Source organism: Tachypleus tridentatus, chromosome 11, assembly GCF_004210375.1.
Source record: "Tachypleus tridentatus isolate NWPU-2018 chromosome 11, ASM421037v1, whole genome shotgun sequence".
Lineage (NCBI taxonomy): Eukaryota > Metazoa > Arthropoda > Merostomata > Xiphosura > Limulidae > Tachypleus > Tachypleus tridentatus.
The window spans coordinates 83,703,649-83,718,839 of NC_134835.1; the positions used below are offsets into that span (position 1 = coordinate 83,703,649).

Genomic DNA, 15,191 nt, shown 5'->3' on the forward strand with positions numbered 1-15,191 from the left:
TGTAAAAATTTATTCTATTCATGTACAAGAAAATTGAATGTTCTGAACCCAGATTTTTTGGTTGCTTCTAAGTGAAGCTATCACCTATTTTGTTACTACGATTACTAACAGTCACAAGAAATTGCTTTTAAAGGTTCTAATAACTTTAAATTAACAGAATCTAATTAATGATAATGAAAGGTAGTTCAATCTTCAAACACAACTGAAAACTTTTGATTTCTGTTAAAGAGAAACAATGAGCACTCTTGATACATATATAGTTATCTGACAAGTTTTCAACATTTCAATAATCTGTTAATATGTCAGTGCTTCAAACATTGTTTAATCTTTAATTTTATGAGCAAGAAAAATAGTTTTATCAACTACATCTCACAGTAAAGGTCCATCTGCATTTGATGTGAGCAACGTCAACAAATTGGAAACATTCCAAAACACAGGAAACAAATACATTACCCAGCTCATTCATTCCTTTTGGACAAACTTTGAATGGCCTGTCCCTTTACAAAACAAGTTATGCTTTGATAACAGTTATCTCTGTAATAGTAGCAGATTTTAAACGGTATTTTCAAAAAATTCAAACCAAAATAACAATATAGTTACACATATTCAACTGAGTGAAATTTCAAGTGTTGTAAAAATTCCTTCTTTGCTACTTTTTTGTTTATTGTCATTTTAAAGTATTTTAAAATGTAACAGTATTATTACCATTGAAAAAAAAATCTCAGAATGACATTGCTCATTGTTGGTTTCAATACACCCACTTGACTGCTTTACTTCAGCGTGGATGAACCAAAAGTATTTTGTAGCAACATGCTTTTGTTTTAAAATAAAAGTAAATCTTTGTTTTTATGTTTGAAATTTCATGCTCATACAGTGAAAAACTATAATCTTGATAGTTCAATAACCATTTCTATTAAAATATATACGAATTCAATTTCTAACATTTGTTAGATATAAATACTATTTCAAGAGCAGATTTTGTGGTATAAATCTTTACTTGCTGTGAATACCACCAGGGGCTTTGATATCACATTCAGAACCAAATATAAAAATTAAACTTTAACTTAAAAATCTAAATATTTCATGTATTTAGCTTTGTTGGACCTCACTAGACTATTTTTACAGTAATAATTGAGGCATGGGTAATGATTTGAAATAAGTACAAGTTAGAATAGGTCCTTATTTTTGATTTTCTATATTACATCATTTGCTGAAATATCAGTTGAGGTAAAAACACACGTACTATTTTTGCTTTTAATGCACTGCATTTCATACTAGCAGAATACCTCTTGTCAAAAGCTCCCACCTCCAAAATAGTAGTAGACTATACCAGAACAGACATTTAAAAATAACTAAAACTGAATTACCTTTACTGATTTACGTATATCTAAACAACTTATTGCAAACACAGTTGTGTTTCTCTACTAATTAATTCTTTAATCCTTTTTATTAACTTTTTTAAAGTATTTTAAAGAATATCATTAATAATAATATTTTTATCTTGTTTTTGTTAAATGATACCCAATTGCAAATTTTATAATTATTATAGTCCACATTATTTTGATTGGTCAGTTTCCTTTATGTTGTGCAACAAGAACAAAAAAAGATTCTATTTTAGCAAATTGGTATTTCACTTTTGAAAGTTAAAATTTTCCTAAACTTAAAATGTATTGCTGATAAATACCTCCTCTCACAAAAAGATTTTCTCAACTTATACTGCCGTATTTCAGTGAACATTTTTCTCACCAGTAACCTTGATACTCCCACTTACCCACATATTTTGTCAACATGAGATACTAACATGTAGCAACCACCCATAAAGAGGAGTGCAATACCACCTTCTATTGTGACTAACACTCTCTAAACTTGCAGCTGTGAACCACTTTCTGAGTGGTCAGATCAAAATAAATGACACTAGAAGTGGGGAGAATGGGTGGAAAATGTGAGAGGAGGTAAGTATATATTGAAAATACCTTTTCAGTTTAAGAAAACATTAATCTCCAATGTGATTTTTACTTGAATATTTTGTAATTGTTAGTTGGTTTGTTTGGGATATGAAACATAAACGTTAGTTGAACAATACTTTTGTTTGTTGGTAAGGGCGAGCTACATTATGAGTAAACTTTCTTGCTGTGCCCACCACATGTATCGAAACTCGATTTTAAGCATTATAAATCCTTCAACTCACCGCCAAGCCACAAGAGACGTTTAGCAATGGGCCACGGAAAACTCCATATGCTTGATAAATATAAGTCGATTTATTGTAAAAATTAAATGGTCTCGAAAAAGTTGGTTTTGTTTGTTTTTTTGGAATTTCGCACAAAGCTACACGAGGACTTTCATCGCTAGCCGTCCCTATTTTAGCAGTGTAAGACAAGAGGGAAGGCAGCTAGTTATCACCACTCACCGCCAACTCTTGGGCTACTCTTTTATTGACGAATAATGTGATTGGCCGTCACATTATAACGCCCCATGGCTGTAATGGCAAGCACGTTTGGTGTGACGGAGATTCGAATCCGCGACCCTTTGATTACGAGTCGAGTGTCTCAACTACCTGGCCATGCCGGGCCTTGCAATTGTGAGTTTATTTGTTTGTTGCGTGAGTCACAACAGAACTTGTACTTCAGAAATATGTTGGGCCTGGCATAGCCAAGCGCGTAAGGCGTACGACTCGTAATTCGCGGGTTCGCGCCCGCGTCGCGCTAAACATGCTCGCCCTTCCAGCCGTGGGGGCGTATAATGTGACGATCAATCCCACTATTCGTTGGTAAAAGAGTAGCCCAAGAGTTGGCGGTGGGTGGTGATGACTAGCTGCCTTCCCTCTAGTCTTACACTGCAAAATTAGGGACTGCTAGCACAGATAGCCCTCGAGTAGCTTTGTGCGAAATTCCAAAAACAAAACAAGAAATATGTTTATTTGTTTTATGCATAAGTCACACAATAGGAGTGGGTTATACAAAAGCTTGCGACTTTAGAAATACTAAATGATTTGTCAAGATACACAAAAATATGTATATTGCAGCATTATCAGTCGATTTTTATTTATTTTTGGTCTCGATTTTGATTAGCTGTTGTGTGTTCACAATTTGGAATACATTCAGACTATTAATAAATTTGTCTTTCTTCAGCTTATCGTATGCACATTAGCAAAACGACAGAGAAGAAGCTGCGCCGAGCGGGAGGTTATTTTATACAACACAGAGGAGAAATCATCTTGAAGGTAAAGAAAGCTCTTATTTTGAAAAATGTTAACAAAGGAGGAAGGCATATTCTTCTTGTCAGCACAGTAAGCAACCTTGCAGTATTCTGAGTAATCCTTTAATATGCAAGAACATTATTTTAGTAGCTAGATTTCTAACAAAATTAATACAGCAGGCTTACGAAACTCATCACTTTATGACACAAATGTCATATATTATCAAATAAAAGTTGTAATAGTGAAGTAACAACAAAACCATCTAACTGATCTTGTTTTTTAATCTGGATTTAAATTTTCCAATCTTAAAAATATCGAAATTTGTTTCAAATTTAGAGTAAAGATGCACAAGGAATTCCTGCGCATAGTCCTATCTAGTTTTGAACTAATAGTTTAAAAGGAAAACAGCTACACAACAGCAGTAATTGCCAATTCGACAGTTTGAGGTGTTGGTCAAATCCCACTATTCGGTTCCACAAGAGTAGCGCAAAATTTGGCTGTTGTACTGCTGTTTAGTTGTCTTCCTTCTGGTCAATCATTCAAAATCAAGAAGACTTTGAGCAAATATCAGTTTGGGTTATTTTACGCCTGACGACTGTAGGTTTAAAAATGTCGCCAGTAATAAATATATAATTCAAAACTGTCTTCTTTTAGGATCTTTAATCTTAGATATGTTTTTTATTAATATATTCCTACAAAATGGTAATAGGTCTTTTAGTTCTACACTTTGAACTCAATTTGTAATTTTGCCGAAACTAGAAAAAAACACACAACAACACGTGTAATTTGTCCATGAGTAATTTTCCTGTTTACTCTGAATAAATGTTTATCGAAGTTACGAATAGGATTATCGTCGATCGAAAGATACTTTTAATGACGGGACACATTTATTAAGCTTATAACTATAAGAGTGGCAATATCTGAATTCGGATTATTTCGATTCAGAACTTTATCGAACGTAGAAAGTTTATAAAGTTGAAACTCACTTTTGGTGTGAAAAAATATATTACTTTCTCAATAGTGTATCCAAAGAGCCTATTATATATTCGTGATATAAATTCAAAAAAAAAGAAAGAGAGAGAGTATAGAAAGCAAACTCACTCGTCTTCTTCTCCCAGCAGCTAGTCATCACCACCTGAAGCACCAATTTAGTAGAGAAATTTGCAACTCTTGCTGTCGTGTATTTCTTATGCTACTATTTTACCAAATTAAAAAAAGAAGAATAGTGGGATTGACCGTAACATTATAACTTGTTTGTTTTTTTTGAATTTCCCCACGGCTGAAAGGCGAGCATGTTCGGTGCGACCGGGATTCGAACCCGCGTCCCTCAGATTACGAGTCGAACACCTTAACTCTCCTGGCCATGTCGTGCCTATTTACGTAGAATGTTAAGCTTAAGAAAATTTTGAAATGAATAATTTACTGAGATAACAACGTTACATGCAGCAGAGTAGGAAATTACGTGGAGAAATACAGGAGTAATACGTATGTAGAATACTTATTACATTATTGTTTTCATTGTAAAAACTAAGTTGAACTTTGAATTTTTGAAAGAATTAGTACGATCAAAGTTACCATTTCGTATAAATGTGAGTTGTTTCATTTTTCCGTACATAAATACCTCCGCGGATAGCAGTCGTAGCATAAACTGTATTTTAATATTGTTGTAAAAACGAATTTGATCAAAATATGTAAAGTTTGATTTGTCTTTGTTTTTGTAATGGTCATTTCAGGGCAAAGGAAAACAGCCCACGTATTGGTTGTGTGGAAAGACAGGATTTAATAAAGACCTACCACCACCTCCACAAGATGATGGGTTAGTTACCATATTATTTCTTCATATGCAATGATTAATTTAATGTCAAACTCATCTTGGTGAAAAAAGAAATGGAACTGTAGGTCATTGAACATTATTCTGTTCATCCTAAAATTATGTTTGTGATCTTTAATTATTTTGACCCCACGGTTACTCAGCAGGAAGTCATAAAAGCCAATAAGGCTGAGAATAGGTTTTTAATACCGCAGCGAGCATAGAACCTTGTTCAGCTTTTCGGTTTAACAGTAAATAAATAATTTAATTATTTCAAAGGAAAAAGAAAAGTAAAATCATTTCATTATTTATACATGAAAGTTATTTAAGCTAATGAACAATAATGATTGTAAAAACGTTATTAATTAAACTTGTGGTTAAATTTTTTTGTTTTTAATTTTCATTGATTGTTATTTGAATTGTTGATAAATAGGTGTCAAAGTGTGATTGTCTAAAAGTAAGATTTTATCAGATCTGATTTTCTATGATTTCCAAATTTTATAAATTATATAAAAAAGCAATGTATTTGCAATTAATTATTAATTCATTAAATAACGATGATTATATTCGAGACTGAAGTAAAAATATTAAAATTACTATGCGTTAACAGAAGTATTTTACTGAAAATTAAGGTTCATCCAAGTTAAAAATCATAAAACAGTTCCCCGCTAGTATAGTGGTGAGTTTACGGATTTACAAGGCTAAAATCAGGGACTCGATTCAGCAGATTCTCCCATGTGGCTTTGCGATAAGAAAAACACACACATCATAAAACAGTTGCACATAAGTGGTAGGTGGCGAGGGGTTTAGAATGAAGCTGTATTTCAAAGTTTAAATGATATTGTATTTTAAAGGATTTTAATTGGCAGTGTTTACATAAATTAAATTACTTGTTTTTATTTGTAGCACAGTGTTTTTATTTGATTTCTAAGGCATTTTAAAAAAAATTAATTGAATGACAATCTATTAATACCTTGTTATTGTTTTTCATTCGTCTGTTTCTTTGTTTCTTTTTGAATTTCGCACAAAGCTACTCGAGGGCTATCTGGGCTAGCCCCTCCATTTCACCATAAAACATTTAAAGTGTTCCCTTAAAGTTTAGCAGTGTAATACTAGAAGGAACTCGAGGGCTATCTGGCAGCTAGACATCACCACCCACCACCAACTCTTGGGCTACTCTTTTACCAACGAATAGTGGGATTGACCGTAATATTATAATGCTCCCACGGCTGATAGGGCGAGCATGTTTGGCGTGATGGAGATGCGAACTCGCGACCCTCGGATTACGAATGGCTCTACTGAAGCCACCTGACCATGTTAGTTTTGTCGTAAAATTAAAGATAAATATATACGTAATCTATTTCCTCTTTGTTGAAATTAAAACTAAAATTGTGGATAAAAATGAAAGTTTAGTAACGACTATTTTTATAGTTAAAATTTGTGTAATTTAGATTATTTAAACTTATCTACTATATTTAACTTTTATAATGGTGATTACTAGTTGCTGAGGTTTCTTTTATAGGAGTAGTGTTACTTTTTTGAGTTTCTCTTCTGATTCGTCTCTACACTGCACAAATGAAACGAGTTTATCTGGTAATTCATCAAAGGTTTTACTTTTAGTCGTAATAGAAAATGTAATCTGTTTTTTTTTCTTTCTCCTTGTTGCAGCTAATTGCCATCCAAGTAATTTCCAATAGAATTCTTACTGGAATCAGTGTATTCTTACTCAGCTTATAACTGCCAATAGTTATTTTTGTTACGTGTGTTTATTGTAATTTTAGTTCTGTGAAAACGTGTTTGTTTTACTTGGCCAGATGACGGAAATTATTTCGCACATGTGAAAAAAGATGCGTTGTGCCGAGGATTCGGGTTTTTACTCCTTAAAACCGTTAGTAGGAAGTTTAAAAGAAGCCTTAAAATGCAAAGTTATAATATTTCTTTGTTTATAAAGCTAAGCACAAAGCTACATCATGGGCCACCTGTGCTTTGCACACTACGGGTATCGAAAACCGGTTTCTAGCATTGTAAGTCTACAGAAGTACCATTATGCTATTCGGGTTGGATGCACGATGTTTATTTGTTTGTATGTTTTGTAAACAAGCACATTGGCTGAGGCCACCGAGCAGAGACAAGTATTTAATACATTGTAAAAATGAAAAAAAAAAAAAAATAGTTTGTTAAATATGAAATTCTAAAAACAGAATAGAACATTTTTTCTAGAAGGCTGTTTCAGCTAGGAACTAAATCCTAAGAATATAATTTGAATGTTTAATACTTTTATTAAAGAACCAGCAAGAAAAACCTTATTACATAAAAGAGAACATTTTTAATAAACTTGTTAATTTCTTTAAGTGTTCATTAAGTTGTTGGTACAAGCACATTAAAGGGAATTATTGAAGTAAAAACTACATTTGATGAATCAGCACTTAATGTTTTTAGTTGAAGCCAGAAAAAAGTTTTAAAATGAAGAGGTCTAGTTCTAGTATATGAAACCAATTTTTATTTTGATAAAGATAACACTGAGTATACTTGAAATATGGTAAATAAAATTACAACACATGAGCTACAAAAAATATATCATGTAAAGCAATTTGGATTTCAGAATTACAAAAACACAAGAAAAATACGATGGCTTTTTTTGTTTATGAAATAATGAACAAAGAAATAAGAACTGATGTATGTATTACAGGAAGAAAAACGTATTTTATTTTGCATTATAGAATATTTTTATTTTACCTGCACTAAATATTGCCTATTCACATTAGTCAAATCTTGAGTTCGAATTTTTCAGATCATTTCATCCTAATTAAAAAAAAAAACAACGAAAAACGAACATTGTCGATTTAGTGTAAAAAATCTTATTTTGTTGTTTTAACGGTTACATTTGATTTACATAAGTAGAATATATAACAATGAACTTTGCTGCACTAAACAGTTTAGTACGCGTGTACTATGAAAGCCTTGAGAAAGTCAAACATCTGACTTAACTATTGGGTCACTCAGTAAAGTGCATACCTCTGATACATAGCGTTGGTCATATTCAGCTCCCAAAAAATACGAAAATATGTTCGTATGTTCGTCGTTGTCAAGGGACACGATCTATTTTTGGCAGGACAATGAAGAATAATGTTCTACATATGCCCACCATGTAAATAGATAGGGATTGTTTGAATATCCATGTCCTTGCTGTCACCTTGATCCCCCAAAAAATAATAAACTTCAAAGTTGGGTCCTAACCCAAATGTTTACCAATATTTTTCCAAATCCATTCACCCATTTTCGAGAAATTTTGCTAACAAATATACACAGAGAGAGCATACATAAACTCCATCTGTCTTCGATGACTGATGTTATTTAATAATCTGATACGTCATTTGATGCATAACTGAATGTGTTACATTGTTAACATTGTTACATTATTAAATGTTATTTAATAATCTGATACGTCATTTGATGCATAACTGAATGTGTTGAATCAGCACACATTGATTTTACTCATATTTTACTATAATAACGTGGATATACTTCTAAAATTCTAATAGTTATTTAAAGAGTAATTAACTATAATCCTTTCTTTACGATTGCAGCAATGAGGACAACCATGGGTAAGTTATTTCTTACTTTAATTTATTGAAATAAGGAAATAAAGTAAAACATAATTAAAACACACCAAAAAGTTTTACATTTTTAAAGTGTTGACTGTCGACATATAATTTTATTCTTTTATTCTCTCGAAAACAATGATATACGTAAATATAACCTTTAGCTGCACAGTGTTTGATTTTAATGTATGGGAGAGTGCATCTCTTTGTCAGCCATGTCCTGAAATAGCTAGACACTGGAATTTTTGATTGAAAAAATTAATATTTAGATAACATACAAACACTCAATGTTGTACAGTTCATATAATTTTCGTATCCATGGCAATATATCCTCAGGCAACTTAGGAAAATAAATTGTTGCATAGGAAAACACCATTCCAATGCCGAATAATCTATTTTTTAGTAATTGTCAAAAGACATTAACCAACTATTTTACATTATTTTAATGATTTAATTACAAGAATTAGTGTTATAAAATGGCGATGTGGTACTTCATATCTGAAACTTTCAGTTTGTCACTTGAGAAAGGTTTTTTTTTTTCAATTCTATTACTTGCACGGTTACAAAGTATAACGATAAACACATTCTCGAAAGACGATAAATGTCATGATGTTGATTTGAAGCATAAATAGTCTTCACAAAAGCAGTAATTACTTTCTGATTTTATAGATTTAAAAGCGAAAATATTTTTAAGGCCATGGGTAGAAAGAAGGTAGATGGAACTGAAACTGACAATACTCGGAACCAGGGAAGTGGCACCTGTATCTCTTCCTACACCTCATCAGCAGAGATTAACATTGATGCCGAGCCTCATAACGATTCTAAACATTTCCTTTCACCAACACAGACCTCTATCCACAATCATTAAATGAATAAATAAAACGAAAATTGGGACGTTTTCTTTCGCCTGAAAACGATCAAAAGACGTAATAAAAACATGAGAAAAATTAAAGATGGCGAACTGAATGTACAGTCTTCGAATTTTAGTAGCAGTAGTATATTCAACATGACAAGCATTGTGGGTAATAATTCTAAGTTTTAAAACACTTGTCACTTTGTTGACATTATGTAACTAAACAATGTTAATCATATCAGTAGCACTCAGTTTGAAAACGCCAGTCACTTTCTCAATGTTATGAAACAAAACAGTGTCGGTTATGGCTAAACGTTCTCGGTTTGAAAATTATAGTCACTTTCTAGATGTTATCCAACAAAGTTTTGTCAATCTCTCGAATAAAGAAGATGGAGGCTTCAAGGAAAAGTTAAAAATAGTTTATATTTGATTTGAAGGTTACAAAACTTATATAAAAAAGTGAATTATTTGAATGGCACTCAATCATATGCCTAGACTTAGGTTCTGTATTAAGCAAAACAACTTCCAATTTTGTTAAATTTCATATATATCAACCGTTTGTCTGCACTTTTAACATTATTCACACAATATTTTTTATCTGTAAATCAAACATTTTAGGATACACGGGTATTTTACGTGTAAGCACTTTCGTTTATATGAATTATGATTCTAAGTAATTGGTGAATCAGAGGTATGTTTTCTGACTTACAAAGCAAAAATCCGAGGTACGATTTCCTCGGGTGCAAATAGACCATTGTGTAACTTTGCACTAGGAAACACAACAAAGTCCATTTGGGTAATGTTCAGAAAGTATTCATTACTTAACATACTCCACACAGAACATATACTATCTGAAATAATCGAAAAGGAAAACACAAATATAATACAAATACTAAGTTAAACTACATAGAGCAAACGTCAATGCAATCTTCACTGAGCAGACGCTTTTGCAACCCACGTACAGAGCAAACACCTGACATGACCCGCACATGTAAACACTAACATAATCCATAGACAGCAAAACACTAGCTGATACTACCAACACAGAACAAATACTAACAGTACTCATCATGAACAAAATACTGACACTATTCATCCAGAGGAAAGCACATTTAATAAAATTCAGTGAAAAGAAAGACAGCGTACTTTAACAACATAAACACAGAAAAAATGTTACGAAATGTATACAATATATTTCAAATAACCAGAAATTTGAATCTAGAAGTTCATTTGTTTTTGAATTTCGCACAAAGCTACATGAAAGCTATCTGCGCTAGCCGACCCTAATTTTGCAGTGTAACTCTAGAGAGAAGGCAGCTAGTCATCACCACCAACCGCCAACTCTTGGGCTACTCTTCTACCAACGAATAGTGGGTTTGACTGTCACATTACAACATCCTCACGGGTGAAAGAGCAAGCATTTTTGGTGTGACTGGGATTCGAACCTACGACTCTTAGATTGGGAGTCAAGCACCTAAATCACCTGACCGAACAAACATTGTAAAGCATAGTTCAACATAAAACCATCAATAACAAAATTTTAGCATACAATATTGCTCTCACAGTCTAGTCATTATGCTACATTCTCAACAAAAAATAACTATAACCCATTTTAAACATAAAAGTCATGGAGTTTACGATTTCATCATGAAAATCAGATGATAAATGATGCTGTAAGAGCGAGACATATTCCTAGGAGGAGGCTTCGTGAACGATGAAAATTTGTTGTTCTGCTCAATGTCTCCGCAATTATCGTTCACCTTTCTGTTCATAGGTTGAAATATGGAAGTAATACCACCAAGTCTTGACTAAAGGAGAGTGACCTATGACGTACATATTCCAATAATGCCAGTTACTAATTGTAAGATGTACGGTACCGAACATATTCGGTAATCATATGGCTTAATACTCTGAATCAATAAATAAAAAGTTACGACAATTAAAGTATATTACCTTTGATTATAACAGTGCACAATAAAAGATTTATTGTAGTCAAAACACTGTAATAATTTCAATGTCATGGATAGCATGACTATAAATTTTGGCAACTACTTGTAGAGTAATTTTCATGGTTCAGCTTTCAAGTCCAATAACAACACAGATGACTAGTGTAACACAGAAATACTGGATATGATTTTTACATTCTACTCTGCTCTATTCCATATTAACAATGAAAAACGTTTTTCACAGAAGACAGTAAAATAAATGATAAAACAAATAAAAGAAACACAATTTCTTTATATAGATGTAATTTTTATTGGAAAAAAAAGGCCAATACCATGTTTGTCAAATTAATACTGACACTCTAGTCTGGGACACAATAAACATGAGGATGGACCATGTTATATACCATTTGAAGTGGTGGTTTAAAGAGCCAATACAATTTTTATGTCAATACCTCCCTACAATTATTCAAAACAAGTAAATTCTAAAGTGTAGATATTTACAGATAACTGTCTGCCTCCATGCCAAAACTTAATAACTAACAATATGTTATAAAAATGTCCACTATAAATTACACTACAAAATATTCTTCATTTCGTAAACTTTTCAGCTGAAAGAAATCATGTTTCCTGTTTGTTAAATTGTACAAAACTCACCTTCAAATACATTTAGTAAAATTATACATTTTTTCAGAAACTATGAATAACAGTACTGTTCTTGGAATAAATATAAAACTGTAACTGTGTTGACAGGGTAAGTTAGATTACCTAATGTAAACAGGTTCATATTAACTACTAGTTATACATTTACTAGAAATACAGACTAGTTTGAAAAACTAATTCCTTTTGCCACCATTTTTTGTGTCTGTTGAACATTATACTTGTATAAAATGTTTCTTTCTATATTTATCTTAAAAAAACAAAGTCATTAAATTATCATTATAATTTTTTCCATTTATCTGAAACAAGATAGCTGTCACCTAGTGTACATTAATAAATACAATGGATTCTTATTAGGTCTCTTCCGTTAATTTTGAAATTGATGTATTTTAAATATTCAGAAAGATGTGGTAATTCTGATGATAGCTGTAAATGAGTAAAAATAATCTGTGGAAAATATTAAAGCTCAACTTAAATTCATGAGAAAAAAAACAACACTTAAAACTACAAAGGTAGACACCTTAAACCATGATATAACTACACCTCCTGTGACACCTTAAGCCATGATATAACTACTCCTCCTATGACACCTTAAGCCATGATATAACTACTCCTCCTATTCAGTTATCTTTCAAATTTTCTATGTAGAACTACAGAAATTTCAAATGTATTGTTTCTGCTTTATTAGAAGTAGAAATACCACATTAAAATATCTTAAAGTTCTTTCCAAGATTTTACAGAAGAATAATGTTACACAAGATATGAAGCAGAAATTGAAATTAACACTTCCATAACTGGTTTGTGTATTTAACATGAACTTGTAACCACCATGCACCATAACAGTAACTGTTGGCATACAATACACAAGTCATTTGTAGACAAAAAGAATCAGAATTTTCAATTAAGTATTCTTATTATAATTTTTCCATAAATATATGGAGTAAGAGGGTTGACTAGTCCAAAGTCAATGTGGTTTTCATGTTAAAATAAAAAATGTATTTTTATAACTGAAATGTTATAATGTTAAAAATTATTATAATTTTTCCATAAATATATGGAGTAAGACAGTTGACTGGTCCAAAGTCAATGTGGTTTTCATGTTAAAATAAAAAATCTTTTCTTTATCTGAAACTTTTCAAACTTCATTTGCATAATCTCTGAAAGTTTCTAAATAAATATGAAATGTTTTGTTTTCAGACACATTTTGTATCGTTTTTGTTGTTTTCTCTACCATAACACTATACTGGGTTGGTAGACCTATATGACCTTGTTACCATCATATAATGTTGAGAAATAAACCTAAATTACCCTTTTTCTTTCTATAATGATATAAAGTTGTAACAAGGTACTACAACTGTTTTTTTCAAATGCCTTGCAGCTTGTAACAGTACAGAGATACTTATACTAAATTTTATTGTATATTATTGTCCCTTGAATGGAATCTAACTAATAATACTGCCACTCAACTTGTAACTCACTTAACAAATACACAACTAACATTAACATATCAGTTATATAATCCATGAGCTGCTCACAAGCATACCCTATTAAAGAATTTTTTTTGTTCATTACTTTACTTTTATCTGATAAGTTTTTATTTTCGACATTTTACTCACTGATATAAATAATAAATAAAACACGCACATAAAAAACAATAATTTTCACTTGGGCCTTCTCTTTTTTTCCTGTCAATTATTATGAAATTTAACATCACTTTTTTATGTACTAAACATATTGATAAAGTTAATAGTGTTTTTATGTAATTAAATAATACAACTAAGAACACAGAATACTAACACACAGAAAACACTGACCTATAAATATGATAATTTTCTCTCTTTCTTTATCAATAAATTATGTCTGATAGAGAGCCACGATAATGTAATGGTAAATAATGCTGTAAATTTCTCTTCAGTTTTGTTTCCATCTGAATTATTTTACATATAAAAACAGAATCCAATAAAGAAAGCTAGTATCTGACATGTGACAATGGAGAAAAGGCTGTACAAGTAATTATTTGATACGTAACAAAGGAAATGAGGCCATACAAGTTGGTTTCTTACACTTGACAATTAAATGTAATTACAAACAGATGTTTAACGTTTAGAGCTTTAAATTATTTAGTGTAAGCAAGTGTGGTTTACTGCTATAATTTAAAGTTATTATAGAAAGAAAACAGACGGATAATTTTTATTTATTCTGTATGGTGGTTACGTGGGTGGTGAGACTTATTGATTTCACATAAAATTAGGGTAGTTAATGAAGCAGATAATAGATGAAACTTTCTCGATAAAAGTTAGAAATTTATTTCAGATGTTTTACGGATTTACGCAAAAAAGAAATTTAATTTTCGAATGTAGAAAAGTACTTTAAATCTTAGTTTGAAAAATCACTTTACACTCGGAGCAGTGACTACTTTGACTACATATATTAAAACATTAATGTTTAGAACAAATATTTTATCAGAAATTGTAATGTTTTATGTACATAAGACTAATAATGTTTACTGAAAGTTTGCCAAGTTCGTGAAGATACATAAATCGTATCGATGTGTCGACGTAGTCGTATTACGGCTTCACCATACAATACTCGCCACATCCCCAGTAAATTCCACCGTTGTCAAAGTCATTTATAAAATGTTAAATTCAAATATGATTTAGCAAAATAATTAACAACTCTAGACTGAAATGCTTCTAGAACAATGCAATATATAATTCAACGTAAGAGATATATTTTGTTTGTTCTTGGACAACTATGCTCTACGAATTAGGTATTTAATATACAATACCACGTAACTGTATTATTTTATCATCCTCACAGCTAAGATTTCTGAATACAATGTTGTTGCACAGTTTTAAACTTTATATTAACCGTTGATTATTCTTAGCCTGCCAACACGATCGACACGATGTTGATGTTAGGGCTTAAGGTTTTTATTTATTTCACTTTATTATTCTGCCCCGTGATAAAAAAATAAAATAAATGTAACTGCTACAAAGGCACCTGTAGATATTATTTATAATATTCTCTTATTTTTAAGTGTAACTGCACCTCCCACCTTAGATCTAAAAATTATTGATATTTTAATGATTATTTCCATCCAAATATTCACATATTTCAAAACTAG

The 15,191-nt window shown here is 31.4% G+C and overlaps 1 protein-coding gene across 1 annotated transcript; it reads left to right on the plus strand.

Annotated features, from left to right (window-relative positions):
* The first annotated feature begins 1,805 nt into the window (after positions 1–1,805).
* On the plus strand, positions 1,806–9,809 carry LOC143232633 (retinal guanylyl cyclase 2-like). The gene is made up of 5 exons (XM_076468293.1): positions 1,806–1,952; positions 3,129–3,220; positions 4,930–5,012; positions 8,594–8,611; positions 9,278–9,809. The coding sequence occupies exons 2-5, from the start codon at positions 3,137–3,139 to the stop codon at positions 9,474–9,476; spliced, it is 384 nt and encodes a 127-aa protein (XP_076324408.1). The 5' UTR covers positions 1,806–1,952; positions 3,129–3,136; the 3' UTR covers positions 9,477–9,809.
* The last annotated feature ends 5,382 nt before the right edge of the window (positions 9,810–15,191 follow it).

Coding starts and splice junctions, on each gene's coding strand:
- LOC143232633 (XM_076468293.1), top strand. CDS start 3,137: ATGCACATTAGCAAAACGACAGAGAAGAAGCTGCGCCGAGCGGGAGGT. Junction 3,221..4,929: donor GAGGAGAAATCATCTTGAAG/GTAAAGAAAGCT, acceptor TGGTCATTTCAG/GGCAAAGGAAAACAGCCCAC.